Genomic DNA, 14,854 nt, shown 5'->3' on the forward strand with positions numbered 1-14,854 from the left:
TTTCCCGAAATCTGAACAGCTACTAAACATGGATTTTTCTTAAATAAAAATGCTTGCCATACTATTAAGTTTATTGGTGTTTAATGCACTCAAGTTTTTTGTCAGCGATCTGCTCAATATGCCACGCGGAATTACTCTCTTTTCTCAAACACAAATTTACTTAAAAATCCGTACTTTCTAAAAAAACACACCGCAATAAATATGCCTTCACTTTAAAACACTTTTTAAGCAAGTATCACAACTAAAATCGGCAAATTATAACTTCCTTCGGATCTCATACTGCACGCGACCGTACCATTGAAAGGCCGGGATCCGCCTACTTAGACTACTGTACGCATTCTATATCTCCAAAAGAAAACACGTGCGAAGAATACTTCGTAAGTTTTCTTTAAGGCCAATGGAAAAAACATTGTTCTCCCTGTTCTCCCGCGTTAGTCCGGGCTTTTCATGGCCAACCAGTCAACGAATAACACGATTTCGAACTCTACTTTTTCCCGAAATAAATATTTAACATTTTGATATTCTGTTTATACTTTACTTTGTTGTGGAAAATATCGCTTAAGTTGTAAAATACACCAGACACTACTACGGACGACTGCCTGGGTGGGGAAATATACAAATAATAACAGGACACTTACGCTGTACTGTGGCCGCATAGCGCCGCTGTGGACGTGTACTAAGTGCCGTGGGCTACCTATGAGCGTACAACAGGTAGTAGCGGATGCGAACGATGAAGCAAATTGGTAAACTAGAGTGGCAAAAGTGCTGCCATCTATTGACGGAGAGAAGAATGCGTCGCCCTTAGCTCGGCCGCTCACGATTTGAATTGGTGATTTACACTTAAAATGAAGAAAAGCCAAACAATTACTTAAAAAATAGATATGCATTATGCGTAGTAAAGGAGCATGTTGAACGGGTCGGTACAGAACAGTGGTAAAACTGAGTGGAAGAAATGATTTAAATTAGTATATAAACCGTAAAGCGCAATGAAGCTTTCCTTTTACATAAGTGGCAAATAAGTTTTAAATTTGGTGTGGATGTAGTAGTAGCAACGTGGAACAACTCGCCAGCAATGAGTACCACAATTCGATAGTGACATTCGCCTGTGATCGAAGTGTTAGGGTTTTTGCAGGGCCAGCCAGCCAGCCAGCAGCGTTCCAGCCAGCAGCAGCAGTTTCCAGACCGCGGCAGCAACAGCTGCGGCATTCCTGCCGGACATCCAGCGTTCCTTCCAGCAGCCAGCGTTCCTGCCAGAGTTCCTGCCAGCCAGCCAGCATTCCTGCCGGCCAGCCAGCGTTCCAGCCAGCGTTCCTGACAGCTAACCAGGATTCCTGCCGGCCAGACAGCATTCCAGCAAGCATTCCTGCAGGCCAGCCAGCGTTCCTGCCAGCGTTCCTGCCAGCCAGATAGCGTTCCTACCGGCCAGCCAGCATTCCTGCCAGCGTTCCTGCTAGCCAGCCAGCGCTCCTGCCAACGTTCCTGCCAGCCAGCCAGTACTCCTGCCAGCGAGCCATCATTCCTGCCGGCCAGCCAGTGTTCCTGCCAGCGTTCCTCCCAGCCAGCCAGCATTTCCGCTGGCCAGCCAGCATTCCTGCCACCGTAACTGCCAGCATTCCTGATAGCCACCCAGCTTTTCTGCTGGCCAGCTGGCGTTCATGTCAGCGTTCCTGCAGGAAAGCCAGAGTTCCTGCTGGCCAGCCAGCGTTCCTGCCAGCCAGGCAGCGTTCCTGCCGCCAGCCTGCATTCCTACCAGCATTTCTGCCAGCATACCTCATAGCCAGCCAGCGTTCCTGCCGGTCAGCCAGCATCCTTGCCAGCATTCCTGCCAGCGTTCCTGCCGGAAAGCCACCGTACCTGTCAGCGTTCCTGTCAGCCAGTCAGCGTTCCTGCCGGCCAGCCAGCGTTCCTGCCAGCGATCCTGATAGCCAGCCAGCGTTCCTGCCGGACAGCCAGCGTTCCACACAGCCAGCAAGCATTCCTCCCAGCCGTCCTGCCAGTGTGCGAGCGTTCCTGCCAGCATTCCTGCCAGCGAGCCAGCATTTCTGCTGGTCGGCCAGTGTTCCTGCCAGCGTTCCTGCCGGCCATACAGTGTTCCTGCCAGCATTCCTCATAGCCAACCAGTGTTCCTGTTGGCCAACCAGCGTTCCTGCTTGCCAGCCACCATTCCTGCCAGCGTTATGGCCAGCAACCCAAAGTTCCTGCCAGCATTCCTCACAGCATTCCTGCCAGTGTTCCTGCCAGCCAACCAGTGTACCTCTCAGGAGGCCAGTATTCCTGCCAGCGCTTCTCCCAACCAGCCAGTATTCCTGGCAGTGTTCCTGCCAGTGTGGCAGCATTCTTGCCATTGAGGCAGCATTCCTGCCGGCGACCCAGTGTTCCTGCCAACGTTCCTGCCAGCCAGCCAGTATTCCTGCCAGCGTTCCTGCCAGCGTTCCTGCCAGCGTACCTGCCAGCATTCCTGCCAGTGTTCCTGATAGCCAGCCAGCGTTCCTGCCGGCCAGCCAGCTTCCCTGCCAGTGTTCCTGCAGGCCAGACAGCGTTTCTGCTGGCCAGCCAGCGTTTTAGCCAGCGTTCCAGCAAGCCAGTCAGCGTTCCCGGCGCCAGCCAGCATACCTGGCAGCGTTCCTGCCAGTGTTCCTCATAGACAGCCAGTGTTCCTGCCAGTCAGCCAGCGTTCCTGCCAGCGATTCTGCCAGCGTTCCTGCCAGCCAGCCAGTGTTCCAGACAGCCAGCCAGCATTCCTGCCAGCGTTCCTGCCAGTGTTCCTGATAGCCAGCCTGCGTCCCTGCCGGCCAGCCAGCTTTCCTGCAGGCCAGCCAGCGTTTCTGCTGACCAGCCAGCGATCCAGCCAGCGTTCCAGCCAGCCAGCGTTCCTGGCGCCAGCCAGCATACCCGCCAACGATTCTGCCAGTGTTCCTCATAGCCAGCCAGCGTTCCTGGCGGTCAGCCAGCGTTCCTGCCAGCGTTCCTGCCAGCGTTCCTGCCAGCATTCCTGCCAGCATTCATGATAGCCAGCCAACGTTCCTGATAGCCAGTCAGTGTTCCTTCCAGACATCCAGCGTTCCTGTCAGCATTCCTGCCAGCCAGTCAGCGTTCCTGTCGGCCAGCCAGAGTTTCTGCCAGCGTTCCTGCGAGCGTTACTCATAGCAAGCCAGCGTTCCTGCCAGCCAGCCAGCGTTCCTGCTAGCGTTCCTCCCACCCACATAGCGTTCTTGGTGGCCAGCCAGCGTTCCTGTCACCGTTCCTGTCAGCCAGCCAGCGTTCCTGCCAGGCAGCCAGCATTCCTGCCAGCCAGCCAGCGTTCCTGCCAGATTTCCTGCCACCGTTATGCCAGCATTCCCTATAGCCAGCCAGTGTTCCTGCAAGCGTTCCTGCCAGCATTCCTGCCAGTGTTCCAGCCAGCATTCCTGCCAGCCAGCCAGCATTCCTGCCAGCCAGCCAGCATTCCTGACAGTGTTCCTGCCAGCATTCCAGCCAGCAAGGCAGCATTCCTGCCGGCCACCCAACGTTCCTGCCAGGGTTGCTGCCAGCATTTCTGCCAGCCAGACAGCGTTGCTGCCAGTGTTCCTGCTTGCATTACTGCCAGCAGGGCAGCATTCCTGCCTGCCACCCAACGTTCCTGCCAGGGTTGCTGCAGCCAGATAGCATTACTGCCAGTGTTCCTCCCAGCATTCCTCCCGGCCAGCCAGCGTTCCTGCCAGCGTTCCTGTCAGCCAGCCAGCGCTCTTGCCAGGCAGCCAGTATTGCTGCCAGCGATCCAGCCAGTCAGCCACTATTCATGCCAGCGTTCCTGCCAGCCAGCCAGCGTTCCTGGCGGTCAGCCAGTGTTCCTACCGGTGTTACTGCTAGCCAGGCAGCACTCTTGCCAGCGTTCCTGCCAGCCAGCCAGTATTCCTGCCAGGGACCCTGCCAGCCAGTCCACATTCCTGCCGGACAGCCAGCGTTCCTGCCAGTGTTCCTGCCAGCGTTGATGCCAGCCAGCCAGCGTTCCTGCCAGCGTTCCTGCCAGCCAGCCAGTGTTCCTGCTAACCAGCCAGCGTTCGTGCTGGCCAGTCAGCATTCCTGGAAGCGTTCCTGCCAGCCAGCCGGCGTTCCTGCTGGCCAGGCAGCGTTCCTGCCAGCGTACCTGCCAGCCAGCCAGCGGTCCTGCCATTATTCCAGCCAGTGTACCTGCCTGCATTCCTACCAGCGAGCCAGTGGTCCAGCCGGCCAGCCAGCATTCCTGCCAGCGTTTCTGCCAGTGTTCCCGAGAGCCAGCCAGCGTTCCTGCAACCATTACTGCCAGCGTTCCTGTCAGCATTCCTGCCAGCGTTCCTGCAAGGCATCCAGTTTTCCTACCACTCAGCCAGCATTCCTAGTAGTGTTCCTGCCAGCATTCCTGTCAGAATTGCTGCCAGCGTGGAAGCATTCCTGCCGGCCACCCAGCACTCCTGCCAGGTTCCTGCCGGCCAGCCAGCGTTCCAGCCAGCGTTCCTGCTAGCCAGCCAGCGCTCCTGCCAAAGATCCTGCCAGCCAACCAGTATTCTTCCTGCCAGCGTTCCTGCCAGCGTACCTGCTAGCCAGACAGCGGTCTTGCTGGTATTCCTGCGAGCATTCCTGTCAGTGTTCCTGCCAGCCAGACAGTGTTCCTGCCAGCGTTCCTGCCAGCATTCCTGAAAGCCAGCCAGCGTTCCTGCCGGACAGACAGCATTCATGCCATGGTTCGTGCTGGCAGTCCTGCCAGCGAGATAGCGTAGTTCCAGAGGTCCTGCTAGCACTCCAGCCAGCCAGGCAGCATTCCTGCCGACCACCCAGCTTTACTGCCAGCGTTGCAGCTTGACTTCCTGCCAGCCAGATAGCATTGCAGCCAACATTCTTCCCAGCATTCCTGCCGGCCAGCCAGCATTAGTGCCAGCTTTCCTGCTAGCCAGACAGCGCTCCTGCCAACGTTCCTGCCAACCAGCCAGTATTCCTGCCAGCGTTGCTGTGGCATACCTGCCTGCTGGCCAGCGGTCCTGCCAGTTTTCTTGCCAGTGTTCCTGCCAGCCAGCCACTGATGCAGATGGCCAACCAGCATACCTGCCAGCGTTCCTGCCAGGGTTCCTGATAGGCGTCCAGCGTTCCTGCCGGCCAGCCAGCATTCCTGCCAGCAATCCTGCAGGCCAGCCAGCGTTTCTGCCGGCTAGCCAGCGTTCCTGCCAGCGATCCAGCCAGCCAGCCAGCGTCCCTGCCGTCAACCAGCTTACGTGCCAGCGTTCCTGCCAGCGTTCCTCATAACCAGCCAGCATTCCTGCCAGTCAGCAGCCGTTCCTGCCAGCGTCCCTGCCAGCGTTCCTGATGGCCAGCCAGCGTTCCTGATAGCGAGCCAGCGATCCTGCCAGAGAGCCAGCGCTCCTGTCGGCGTTCCTGCTAGCTAGTCAGCGTTCCTGCCGGCCAGCCAGCGTTCCTGCCAGCGTTCCTGATATCAAGCCAGCATTCCTGCCTGCCAGCCAGCGTTCCTGCTAGCGTTCTTGATAGCCAGCCAGCGTTCATGCCGGACAGTCAGCGTTCCACACAGCCAGCAAGCATTCCTCCCAGCCTTCCTGCCAGTGAGCGAGCGTTCCTGCCAGCATTCCTGCCAGCGTTCCTCTCAGCGAGCCAGCATTTCTGCTGGTCAGCCAGCGTTCCTGTCAGCGTTCCTGCCGGCCATACAGTGTTCTTGCCAGCATTCCTGATAGCCAGCCAGTGTTCCTGTTGGCCAACCAGCGTTCCTGCTTGCCAGCCACCATTCCTGCCAGAGTTCTGGCCAGCAACCCAAAGTTCCTGCCAGCATTCCTCACAGCATTCCTGCCAGTGTTCCTGCCAGCCAGCCAGTGTACCTCTCAGGAGGCCAGTGTTCCTGCAGCGCTCCTCCCAGCCAGCCAGTATTCCTGGCAGTGTTCCTGCCAGTGAGGTAACATTCTTGCAATTGTGGCAGCATTCCTGCCGGCCACCCAGCGTTCCTGTCAACGTTCCTGCCAGCCAGCCAGTATTCCTGCCAGCGTTCCTGCCAGCGTTCCTGCCAGCCAGCAAGCATTCCGGTCAAGCAGCCAGCATTCCTGCCAGCCAGCCAGCGTTCCTGCCAGCTTTCCCGCCAGCGTTCCTGCCAGTGTTCACTATAGCCAGCCAGCATTCCTACAAGCGTTCCTGCCAGCGTTCCTGCCAGTGTTCTTGCCAGCGTTCCTGCCAGCCGGCCAACACTCCTGTCGACCAGCCAGCATTCCTGACAATGTTCCTGCCAGCATTCCTGCCAGCGAGGCAGCATTAGTGCTGGCCACACAGCGTTCCTGCCAGGGTTCCTGCCGGCAATCTTGCCAGGTAGATAGCGTTGCTGCCAGCGTTCCTGCCAGCATTCCTGCCAGCCAGGCAGCATTCCTGCCAGCCACCCAGCGTTCCTGCCAGGGTTGCCTCCAGCCAGATAGCATTGCTGCCAGTGTCCTCCCAGCATTCCTGCTGGCCAGCCAGCCTTCCTGCCAGCCAGCCAGCACTGCAGCCAGCCAGCCAGTATTGCTGCCAGCGATCCTGACAGCCAACCAGTATTCTAGCCAGTGTTCCTGCCAGCCAGCCAGCGATCCTGCCAGCGTTCCTGCCAGCGTTCCTGCCAGCGATCCTGACAGCCAACCAGTATTCTAGCCAGTGTTCCTGCCAGCCAGCCAGCGATCCTGCCAGCGTTCCTGCCAGCGTTCCTGCCAGCCAGCCAGTGGTCCAGCCGTCCAGCCAGCTTTCCTGCCAGGATTTCTGCCAGCATTCTGCCAGGGTGGCAGCATTCATGCCAGCCACCCAGCGTTCCTGCCAGGTTCCTGCCGACATTCCTGCCTGCCAGATAGCATTGCTGCCAGCGTTCCTCCCAGTATTCCTGCCGGCCAGCCAGCATTCCTGCCAGCGTTCCTGCTAGCCAGCCAGCGCTCCTGCCAAAGATCCTGCCAGCGAACCAGTATTCTTCCTGCCAGCGTTCCTGCTAGCGTACCTGCTAGCCAGACACTGGTCTTGCTAGTATTCCTGTCAGCATTCCTGCCAGCGTTTCTGCCAGCCAGACAGTGTTCCTGCCAGCGTTCCTGCCAGCATTCCTGAAAGCCAGCCAGCATTCCTGCCGGAAAGACAGCATTCGTGACAGGGTTATTGCCGGCAGTCCTGCCAGCGAGATAGCGTTGTTCCAGCAGTCCTGTAAACAATCCTGCCAGCCAGGCAGCATTATTGCCGGCCACCCAGCTTTCCTGCCAGCGTTGCTGCTAGAATTCCTGACAGCCAGATAGCATTGCAGCCAACGTTTCTCCCAGCATTCCTGCCGGCCAGCCAGCGTTAGTGCCAGCTTTCTGGCTAGCCAACAGTGCTCCTGCCAACGTTCCTGCCAACCAGCCAGTATTCCTGCTAGCGTTCCTGCGGCGTACCTGCCTGCCAGCCAGCGGTCCTGCCAGTATTCTTGCCAGCGTTTCTGCCAGCGTTCCTGCCAGCCAGCTAGTGTTGCAGATGGACAACCAGCGTACCTGCCAGCGTTCCTGCCATCGTTCCTCATAGCCAGCCAGCATTCCTGCCGGTCAGCCTCCGTTCCTGCCAGCGTCCCTGCCAGCGTTCCTGAAGGCCAGCCAGCGTTCCTGATAGAGAGCCAGCAATCCTGCCGGAGAGCCAGCGCTCCTGTCAGCGTTCCTGCCAGCTAGTCAGCATTCCTGCTGGTCAGCCAGCGTTCCTGCCACCGTTCCTGTCAGCCAGCCAGCATTCTTGTCAAGCAGCCTGCATTCCTGCTAGTCTTCCAGCGTTCCTGCCAGCTTTCCAGCCAGCGTTCCTGCCAATGTTCCCTGTAGCCAGCCAGCGTTCCTGCAAGCGTTATTGCCAGTGTTCCTGCCAGCGTTCGTGTCAGCCGGCCAGCATTCCTGCCGGCCAGCCAGCATTCCTGACAATGTTCCTGGCAGCATTCCTGCCAGAGAGGCAGCATTCCTGCTAGCCACCCAGCGTTCCTGCCAGGGTTCCTGCCGGCATTCCTGCCAGCCAGATAGCATTGCGGCTAGCTTTCCTGCTAGCATTCCTGCCAGCCAGGCAGGATTCCTGCCGGCCACCCAGCGTTCCTGCCAGGGTTGCTTCCAGCCAGAAAGCATTGCGGCCAGTTTTCGTCCCAGCATTCCTGCTGGCCAGCCAGCGTTCCTGCCAGCCAGCCAGCACTCCTGCCAGCCAGCCAGTATTCCAGCCAGCGATCCTGCCAGCCAAACAGTATTCTAGCCAACGTTCCTGCCAGCCAGCCAGTGATCCTGACAGCATTCCAGCCAGCGATCCTGCCAGCCAGCCAGTGTCCCAGCCATCCAGCCAGCTTTCCTGCCAGCATTTCTGCCAGAATTTCTGCTAGAGCTCCTAATAGCCAGCCAGCGTTCCTGCCGGCCAGCCAGCATTCCTGCCAGCGTTCTAGCAGGCCAGCCAGGGTTTCTGCTTGCCAGCCAGTGTTCCTGCCAGCGCTCCTGCTGGCAGCCTGCGTTCCTGCTGGCCAGCCAGCGTTCCTGCCGGCCAGACAGCGTTCCTCCCAGCCAGTCAGCGCTCCTGCCAGCGTTCCTGCCAGCCAACCAATATTCCTGCCAGCAATCCTTCCAGTGTTCTTGCCAGCGTATATGCCAGCCAGCCAGCGTTCCTGCCGGCCAGCCAGCGTTCCTGCCAGCGTTCCTGCCAGCCAGCCAGTGTTCCTGCTGGCCAGCCAGCGTTCCTGCTGGCCAGCCAGGGTGTCTGCCAGCGTTCCTGCCAGACTGCCAGCTTCCTCCCAGCGTTACTGCTGGCCAGCCAGTGTTCTGCCAGCATTGCTGATAGCGAGTTATCGTTCCTGCCAGCCAGCCAACATGCCTGCCAGTATTCCTCCCAGCATTCCTGCCAGCCGGCCAGCGTACCTACTGGCCAGCCAGCATTCCTGCAAGCATTCCTGCCAGCCAGCCAGCTTTCTTTCCTGCGTTCCTCCCAGCGTTGCTGCCGGACAGCCAGTGTTCCTGCCAGCGTTCCTGCCAGCATTCCTGGCATTATTCCTGCCAGTCAGCCATCGTTCCTGCAGCGTTCCTGCCAGCCAGCCAGCATTCCCGCTGGCCCACCAGCGTTCCTGGCAGCGTACCTGCTAGCCAGCCGGCGGTCCTGCCCGTATTACTGCCAGCGTTCCTGCCAGATAGCCAGTGTTCCAGCCGGCCAGCCAGCATTCCTGCCAGTGTTCATGATAGCCAGCCAGCGTTCCTGCCGGCCAGCCAGCATTCCTGCCAGCGTTCTAGCAGGCCAGCCAGGGTTTCTGCTTGCCAGCCATGGTTCCTGCCAGCGTTTCTGCTGACCAGCCAGCGTTCCTGCAAGTCGGTTTTTTGTTGGTCTTCATCTGTCTATGTCTTTCTTCATCCGTCTTTGTGAGTCCCTTGCTGTCTTCTGTACTTTTTGTCCTGTCCTGTTTCTTTCCTCCTTGTCGTTAATTCTACTCCCACCACCACTACCACTACTACTACCACCACTACCGCTATAGTATACAGCTCTCCCTCTGCCGCCACCACCAAAATTACATAGTATGCCCAATCACCTCCGCTCCTAATTCCACCCTTCCATTTCTCGCTCTTCCTGCTCTTTAGCTCTTTTTCGCCCTGTCACTGGCTCCTTCCTCCTGTGCCTCCTCCTCTGATCCCTTCCCTATCCTCTCTCGCTCTGTCTCTGCATCCCCTGCTAGGGTGATGGCCCGGAGGACCACGGTCCACACCCCGTTCTCACTCTTGCCTTCACCATCATCGTCATCTTCATCATCGCCATTACCTTCACCATCGCCATCCCCGTCTCCGGTGCCAGCTCCAGCATCCACACTGGGACCTGCCACTTCCAGCCACCTCCCAGTTGCTCCTGTCCCACGCCTCCTCGCACCCTTCTATCGCTGTCAAATGCCCCAGTGGCACACCTGCCTCCTCTGCTTCCAAAAAAGCCCAGCTTTGTCCTCCTTCCCCCCAGGATGCCATGTATGTCTCCCTGCCTGTCCCTTCTATCTCCTCCTCCTCCTCCTCCTCCTCCTCCTCCTCCCACTCCTCCTACATATACCTCCTGATCCCTCCCTCCTTGAGGCCCTGAACCTCACACTCCTCCTCCGCCAACACTTTACCGGAGCCCTCATCTCCTCCCTCAGCTCACCCTTCACACAGAAATTCTCTCCTGCATCCCCGTTACCTGATTTGGCCCCAATTCCACCCTCACCCCTGCACCATCCCTATCCTCCTCCCGCCAACCCCAACCCCCACATCACCCGCCTACCCACACCGCCGTGATAGCGTAGTCTGATGATCACGGAGGAGGAGGTGTTGGTGGAGCTGAAGGTGCACCCCTCCTTAGAAACATGGGCAGTCCGCTACATCTTCAGACCTGTCAGCCCCACCCAGCATATGCAGGTGTTCTCAGAACATGCCACCTCCATCGACCGTCTCTTGAAGCAGAGTGCCCTCCCCTTCCACCTACGTTACAAGGTCGACCCCTCCCGTTCCCCTCCTCAATCCCTCCGCTGCCAGAGGTGTCTGCACTTTAATGCACATCCTACATCTGAGTCCTGCGAGGCGTCTGTCTGCCCGCACTGTAAACAGGTGCAATTCCTCTGGCAGTGCCCCAACTTACAGTCCCCTCCCTCCTGCAACACCTCTAACCTCCTACATCCCACTTACTCCCAGAAATGTGAGGCGTGACCCCCCCCCCCCACCATGCCTGAACACACGATCCCTGTCCACCCTCTGGACGCCCCCTTCCCTCCTGGCATTTCCCTTCGCACTCCTCCCCACTGCTGAAGACATAATCAGGTTCCTAACCATCCTCCTCCAAAATGTCCACCCCTTCCAGCACCCCCACACTCTCCAGCAGATATCCCTTGCTGCCCAATCCATCTTCCACCTCAACATGTATGCCACCTACTCCGATAATCAGGCCCATTTCACCTTCTCCCGTCTCGACACCATCATCTAAATCCCTGTCATGGCGCGAAAGCACCGTATCTTGTTCTATAACATACGTTAGCCTTCCCACCAACAAGAACCTCTTCCTGCACACCCACACAACCCACCATGTGGATGCCTTCCTCCTCAATGAAACCTTTCTTCAGCCCCAACACACTGTACACACCTCACCCTACCTCCTTCACTGCTCCGATAATCCCCTCTCGATAGCGCGTGGCGGAGTAGCCATTGGTCACCACTGCCAGATACTTGTTTGGCTCCAAGCTCTCATTACCGACCACGCAGAACACATGATCCTTAGTCTCTTCTTCCCTGGCCTTACTATCACCTGCGCCATCCGCAGCTTGTGGTCGAGCGGTACCATTCTCGCTTCCCGCACCCGGGTTCGATTCTCTGCGGGGTCAGGGATTTTCTCTGCCTTGTGATGACTTGGTGTTGTTCGATGTCCATATGTTAATTAGGTTTAAGTAGTTCTAAGTTCTAGGGGACTGATGACCATAGATGTTAAGTCCCATAGTGCTCAGAGCTATTTTAACCATCACCTGTGCCACCATCTTTGTCCACCTCAACGCCCCTATTCCTTTTGACTTCCTCTCTCACATTGACTGTACCTTCTCCTCCTACATGATCGCCACCAACCTCAACATCCATAGTCGTTCTGCCACCCAGTTATGGTGGTGGCATCGGCTCCTCTCCTCCCTCCAATTCGACCTCGTCCCCATTCTCCCGCACACCTGCCCTGAATCCAACGCCACTCCCAATGTCATCCTCTCATCCTGTAACCTCCTTGGCCGCATAGAGGTGGATGTCCTGGTCCCAATTGGTAATGACCATCTCCCTGTCCTCCTCACTGATTCAGACGGTCGTCGCCCCCGTACTTACCCTTGTAATGACCCTCCGCCAAAATACGTCCATGATTATTCCCATGCCGACTGGTATGCCTACCAGGATACGCTCTCTACCCAGGTCAATAGCCACCTCCTCACCTACCACATTCCTGATGATGTTACCCATGTCACCTCCTTTCTCCAGCAGACCATGTCTGAGGCCGTGGAGGCCGATGTCCCTTTCGTCGCCATCCACCACCACCTTCCTACTTTACCCCCAGAGGCTGTCCTCCTGCTCCATGAATCCCGCCGTTTCTACCGTGCCTTCCTTCAGAAGCATAACCTGGACACCCTACGATGCCACCGGCAACTACAACGACACATCAGAAACTTGCTCATGGCTTAGAAACTCCGAGACTGGCGACAGACATGCACCCATCTTAATGCTGCACTTCCTAACAATTCGTCCAAGTACTGGTCAGCCTTCCACCACTTTACCGGATCTAAACCCCCCCTCTACCCTCTCCTTCATGATGATCAACCCTTCCCTGACAACCTTAGTAAGGCCAATCACTTTTCCTCCTACCTCTCCGATGTTTTTACCATCCCAGATGATCCCCAGTCCGATTACTCCCTCTTCCTGGATGTCCGCGACCGGACTGACACCTCTGTCCCACCCCTCGCTCCTGGTTTCCAGTACTTGGACAACATTGCACGCACCGAACTCAATGCCACCATCATTACTTAGGATATCATCGCTACACTCCGCACGAAACGTAGCACTGCTCCCAGTCACGATCGTGTCACCTAGCACCACCTTCGTGGAGCTCCTGCCTCCTTCCCCTCCACCCTGGCCAGGCTCTATAATGTAGTCCTGGCCACTGGCTACTACCCGGACCTGTGGAAAACCTTAAACCCGACAAACCGCTGTCCGCTGTCTCCTCCTACCTTCCCATCAGCCTTACCTCGGTCTTCAGCAAGGTCCTCGAATTCATCCTTACCCAACACATCCACCAGCATCTCTGGCGGCACCGCCTCCTTCCCGTTACCCAGTGTTGCTTTCGGTCATCCTTCTCTTCCGATGACCTTCTCCTTCACCTCACTCATCTCCTCTCTGAACAGCTCAATTGCTGTCGCTCCGCTATCCTCCTCTCTCTCGACCTCGAATGCGCCTCTGACCATGTGAGGCATTCTAGTCTCCTCTTCAAGCCCCAAACCTTCGCCCTTCCTAGTAACTACATCCATCTGATTGGGTCGTTTCATTCCCACCGGCGTTCCCCAAGGTTCCATCCTGTCCCCTCTTCTGTACCTTTTGTATACGGCGGATATGCCACCGCCTTCGCCCCCCATCCACCTTTTCCAGTACGCCAATGACACTGCCTTCCTTGCCCTCGCCCCCACCCTGCAGCGCTCCCAACACCTTCTCCAATCGCATCTCGACTGGTTCACCTCTTGATGCAACCAGTGGTTGCTTAAGGTCAATCCTTCATAAACCCAGGCGATCATTGTAGGCAAAACCACCCCTTCCTTCCGCCTCCTCGACTTCTATGTCACCATCTATGGCCATCCTATGACCCTCACCCCCACCCTTTAGTAGCTTGGCGTCAACCTTGACCGTCGCCTCTCCTGGACCCCCCATCTCTGGACAATCCAAGCCAAGGCACGCTCCCGACTCTGTCTCCTCAAGCTCCTTTCTGGCCTTGGGTCTGGACCCCTCCACCATCCTCTACACCTATAAATCACTTATCCACCCTATCCTCTGCTACACCCACACTGCCTGGATCTCTGCCCCTCCTACCTTTAACAAATCCCTTCAAACCCTCGAACGCCATGCTCTTCACCTCGCCTATCACATCCATCTCCCTCCCCCATGTGGGTCCTGTACGACCTTATCCCATTCCCCCACCTCCTCCTTTTCCTCGAATGGATTTGGATCCTCTACACCTCCCGTAAACTAGATCCCCCTCACCTGCTTGTCTCTCACATCCTCTCCTCCTCTCCCACCCTCATCCGCCACCACACCTGTATTTTCACGTCCCACCTGCTCTACATCTCTCCATTCTCCTTACCCTCTCCCGAAGTCGCTTCCGCCAGCTCCCCCTCCCTGTTGATGCCCTCCTCCCCTCCATCTACCCGTGCTATCAACTTTGATCCTCCCCTCCCACTTCCTGTGTTTTCTCCTCAGGGCACACTCTCTCCCTTCTCTCTCCCTTCCCTCCCTCCTCCCTTCCTCGCCCCTCCTCCCTCGGTCTTCCCCTACCGCCCATACCTTCATTCCTCCCCCATCTCCTCTGCCATTGGCATCTCTGCTCTTCCCTTTCCCTCCCCCCCCCCCCACCTTCTTCCCCTCTTGGCAGGTCCACGGACTCACACACGTTAAGTGGACATTCGCCCACCGGAGATCATAGCCATCTGTTTTTCGTGTGTGTGCCGTCGTGTTTATGATTCAGTGTTTTTCGCCGTCCACGCTCCTTCGTTCACGTATGTCGTCTAAATCATCAGTGTTTGTGCGCAGTGCCGACAGTTTTCTTGTTTTTCGTCGAGTGTGAACGGCTTCATGTTTTTTAATTATTGTATCAACTGTTTTTTATCCACCATTATGTTACTTTTCTGTCTTCATTGGTTTTCTCTTTTATTGTACTGCTTGTGGCTGAAGAGCGGAGTAAAATTTTCCACTGCCAGCCCACCTTGTACGAGGTGCAAATTGACAATAAAGAAAAAAAAAACTCTCTACAGTAATTAATTCAAAGAACCTACACATGTTCCACTCCTATTCACATACTCTCGTTACTGAACAACAGGGAAAGTACCGAAACCTTACAGTTCATACTACATCTACATCTACATGGATACTCTGCAAATCACACTTAAGTGCCTAACAGAGGGTTCATCGAAATACCTTCACAATTCACAAACCTATGTTGACTGTCGTTAATAGACCATTTCCTTCGAGGTAATTCATAATGTTCGAAAACAATATATGTTCTAAAATCCTGCTGCATATCGACGTTAACGATATGGGTCTGTCATTTAGTGGTTTACTCCTACTACCTTTCTTGATTATTGGTGTGACCTGTGCAACTTCCCAGTCTTTCGGTACGGATGTTTCGT

The 14,854-nt window shown here is 56.6% G+C and overlaps 3 protein-coding genes across 3 annotated transcripts; 1 reads left to right on the forward strand and 2 right to left on the reverse strand.

The window, feature by feature from the left end:
* Positions 1 to 4,796: 4,796 nt before the first annotated feature.
* LOC124789064 lies at positions 4,797 to 5,267 on the reverse strand. The gene has a single exon (XM_047256356.1). The coding sequence runs from the start codon at positions 5,265 to 5,267 to the stop codon at positions 4,797 to 4,799; it is 471 nt and encodes a 156-aa protein (XP_047112312.1).
* Positions 5,268 to 6,261: 994 nt separating this feature from the next.
* LOC124789065 lies at positions 6,262 to 6,807 on the reverse strand. The gene has a single exon (XM_047256357.1). It carries the CDS (start codon positions 6,805 to 6,807, stop codon positions 6,262 to 6,264), a length of 546 nt encoding a protein of 181 aa, XP_047112313.1.
* A 657-nt stretch (positions 6,808 to 7,464) lies between these two features.
* On the forward strand, positions 7,465 to 9,280 carry LOC124789067 (transcriptional regulatory protein AlgP-like). The gene is made up of 2 exons (XM_047256358.1): positions 7,465 to 7,477; positions 8,421 to 9,280. Exons 1-2 carry the CDS (start codon positions 7,465 to 7,467, stop codon positions 9,278 to 9,280), a joined length of 873 nt encoding a protein of 290 aa, XP_047112314.1.
* Positions 9,281 to 14,854: the final 5,574 nt, after the last annotated feature.

The sequence above is a fragment of the Schistocerca piceifrons genome, chromosome 3 (genome assembly GCF_021461385.2).
Source record: "Schistocerca piceifrons isolate TAMUIC-IGC-003096 chromosome 3, iqSchPice1.1, whole genome shotgun sequence".
Classification (NCBI taxonomy): Eukaryota; Metazoa; Arthropoda; class Insecta; order Orthoptera; family Acrididae; genus Schistocerca; species Schistocerca piceifrons.

Coding starts and splice junctions, on each gene's coding strand:
- LOC124789065 (XM_047256357.1), bottom strand. CDS start 6,807: ATGTCGGCAGGAACCTGGCAGGAACGCTGGGTGGCTGGCATGAATGCT.
- LOC124789064 (XM_047256356.1), bottom strand. CDS start 5,267: ATGCTGGCTGGTTATGAGGAACGCTGGCAGGAACGCTGGCACGTAAGC.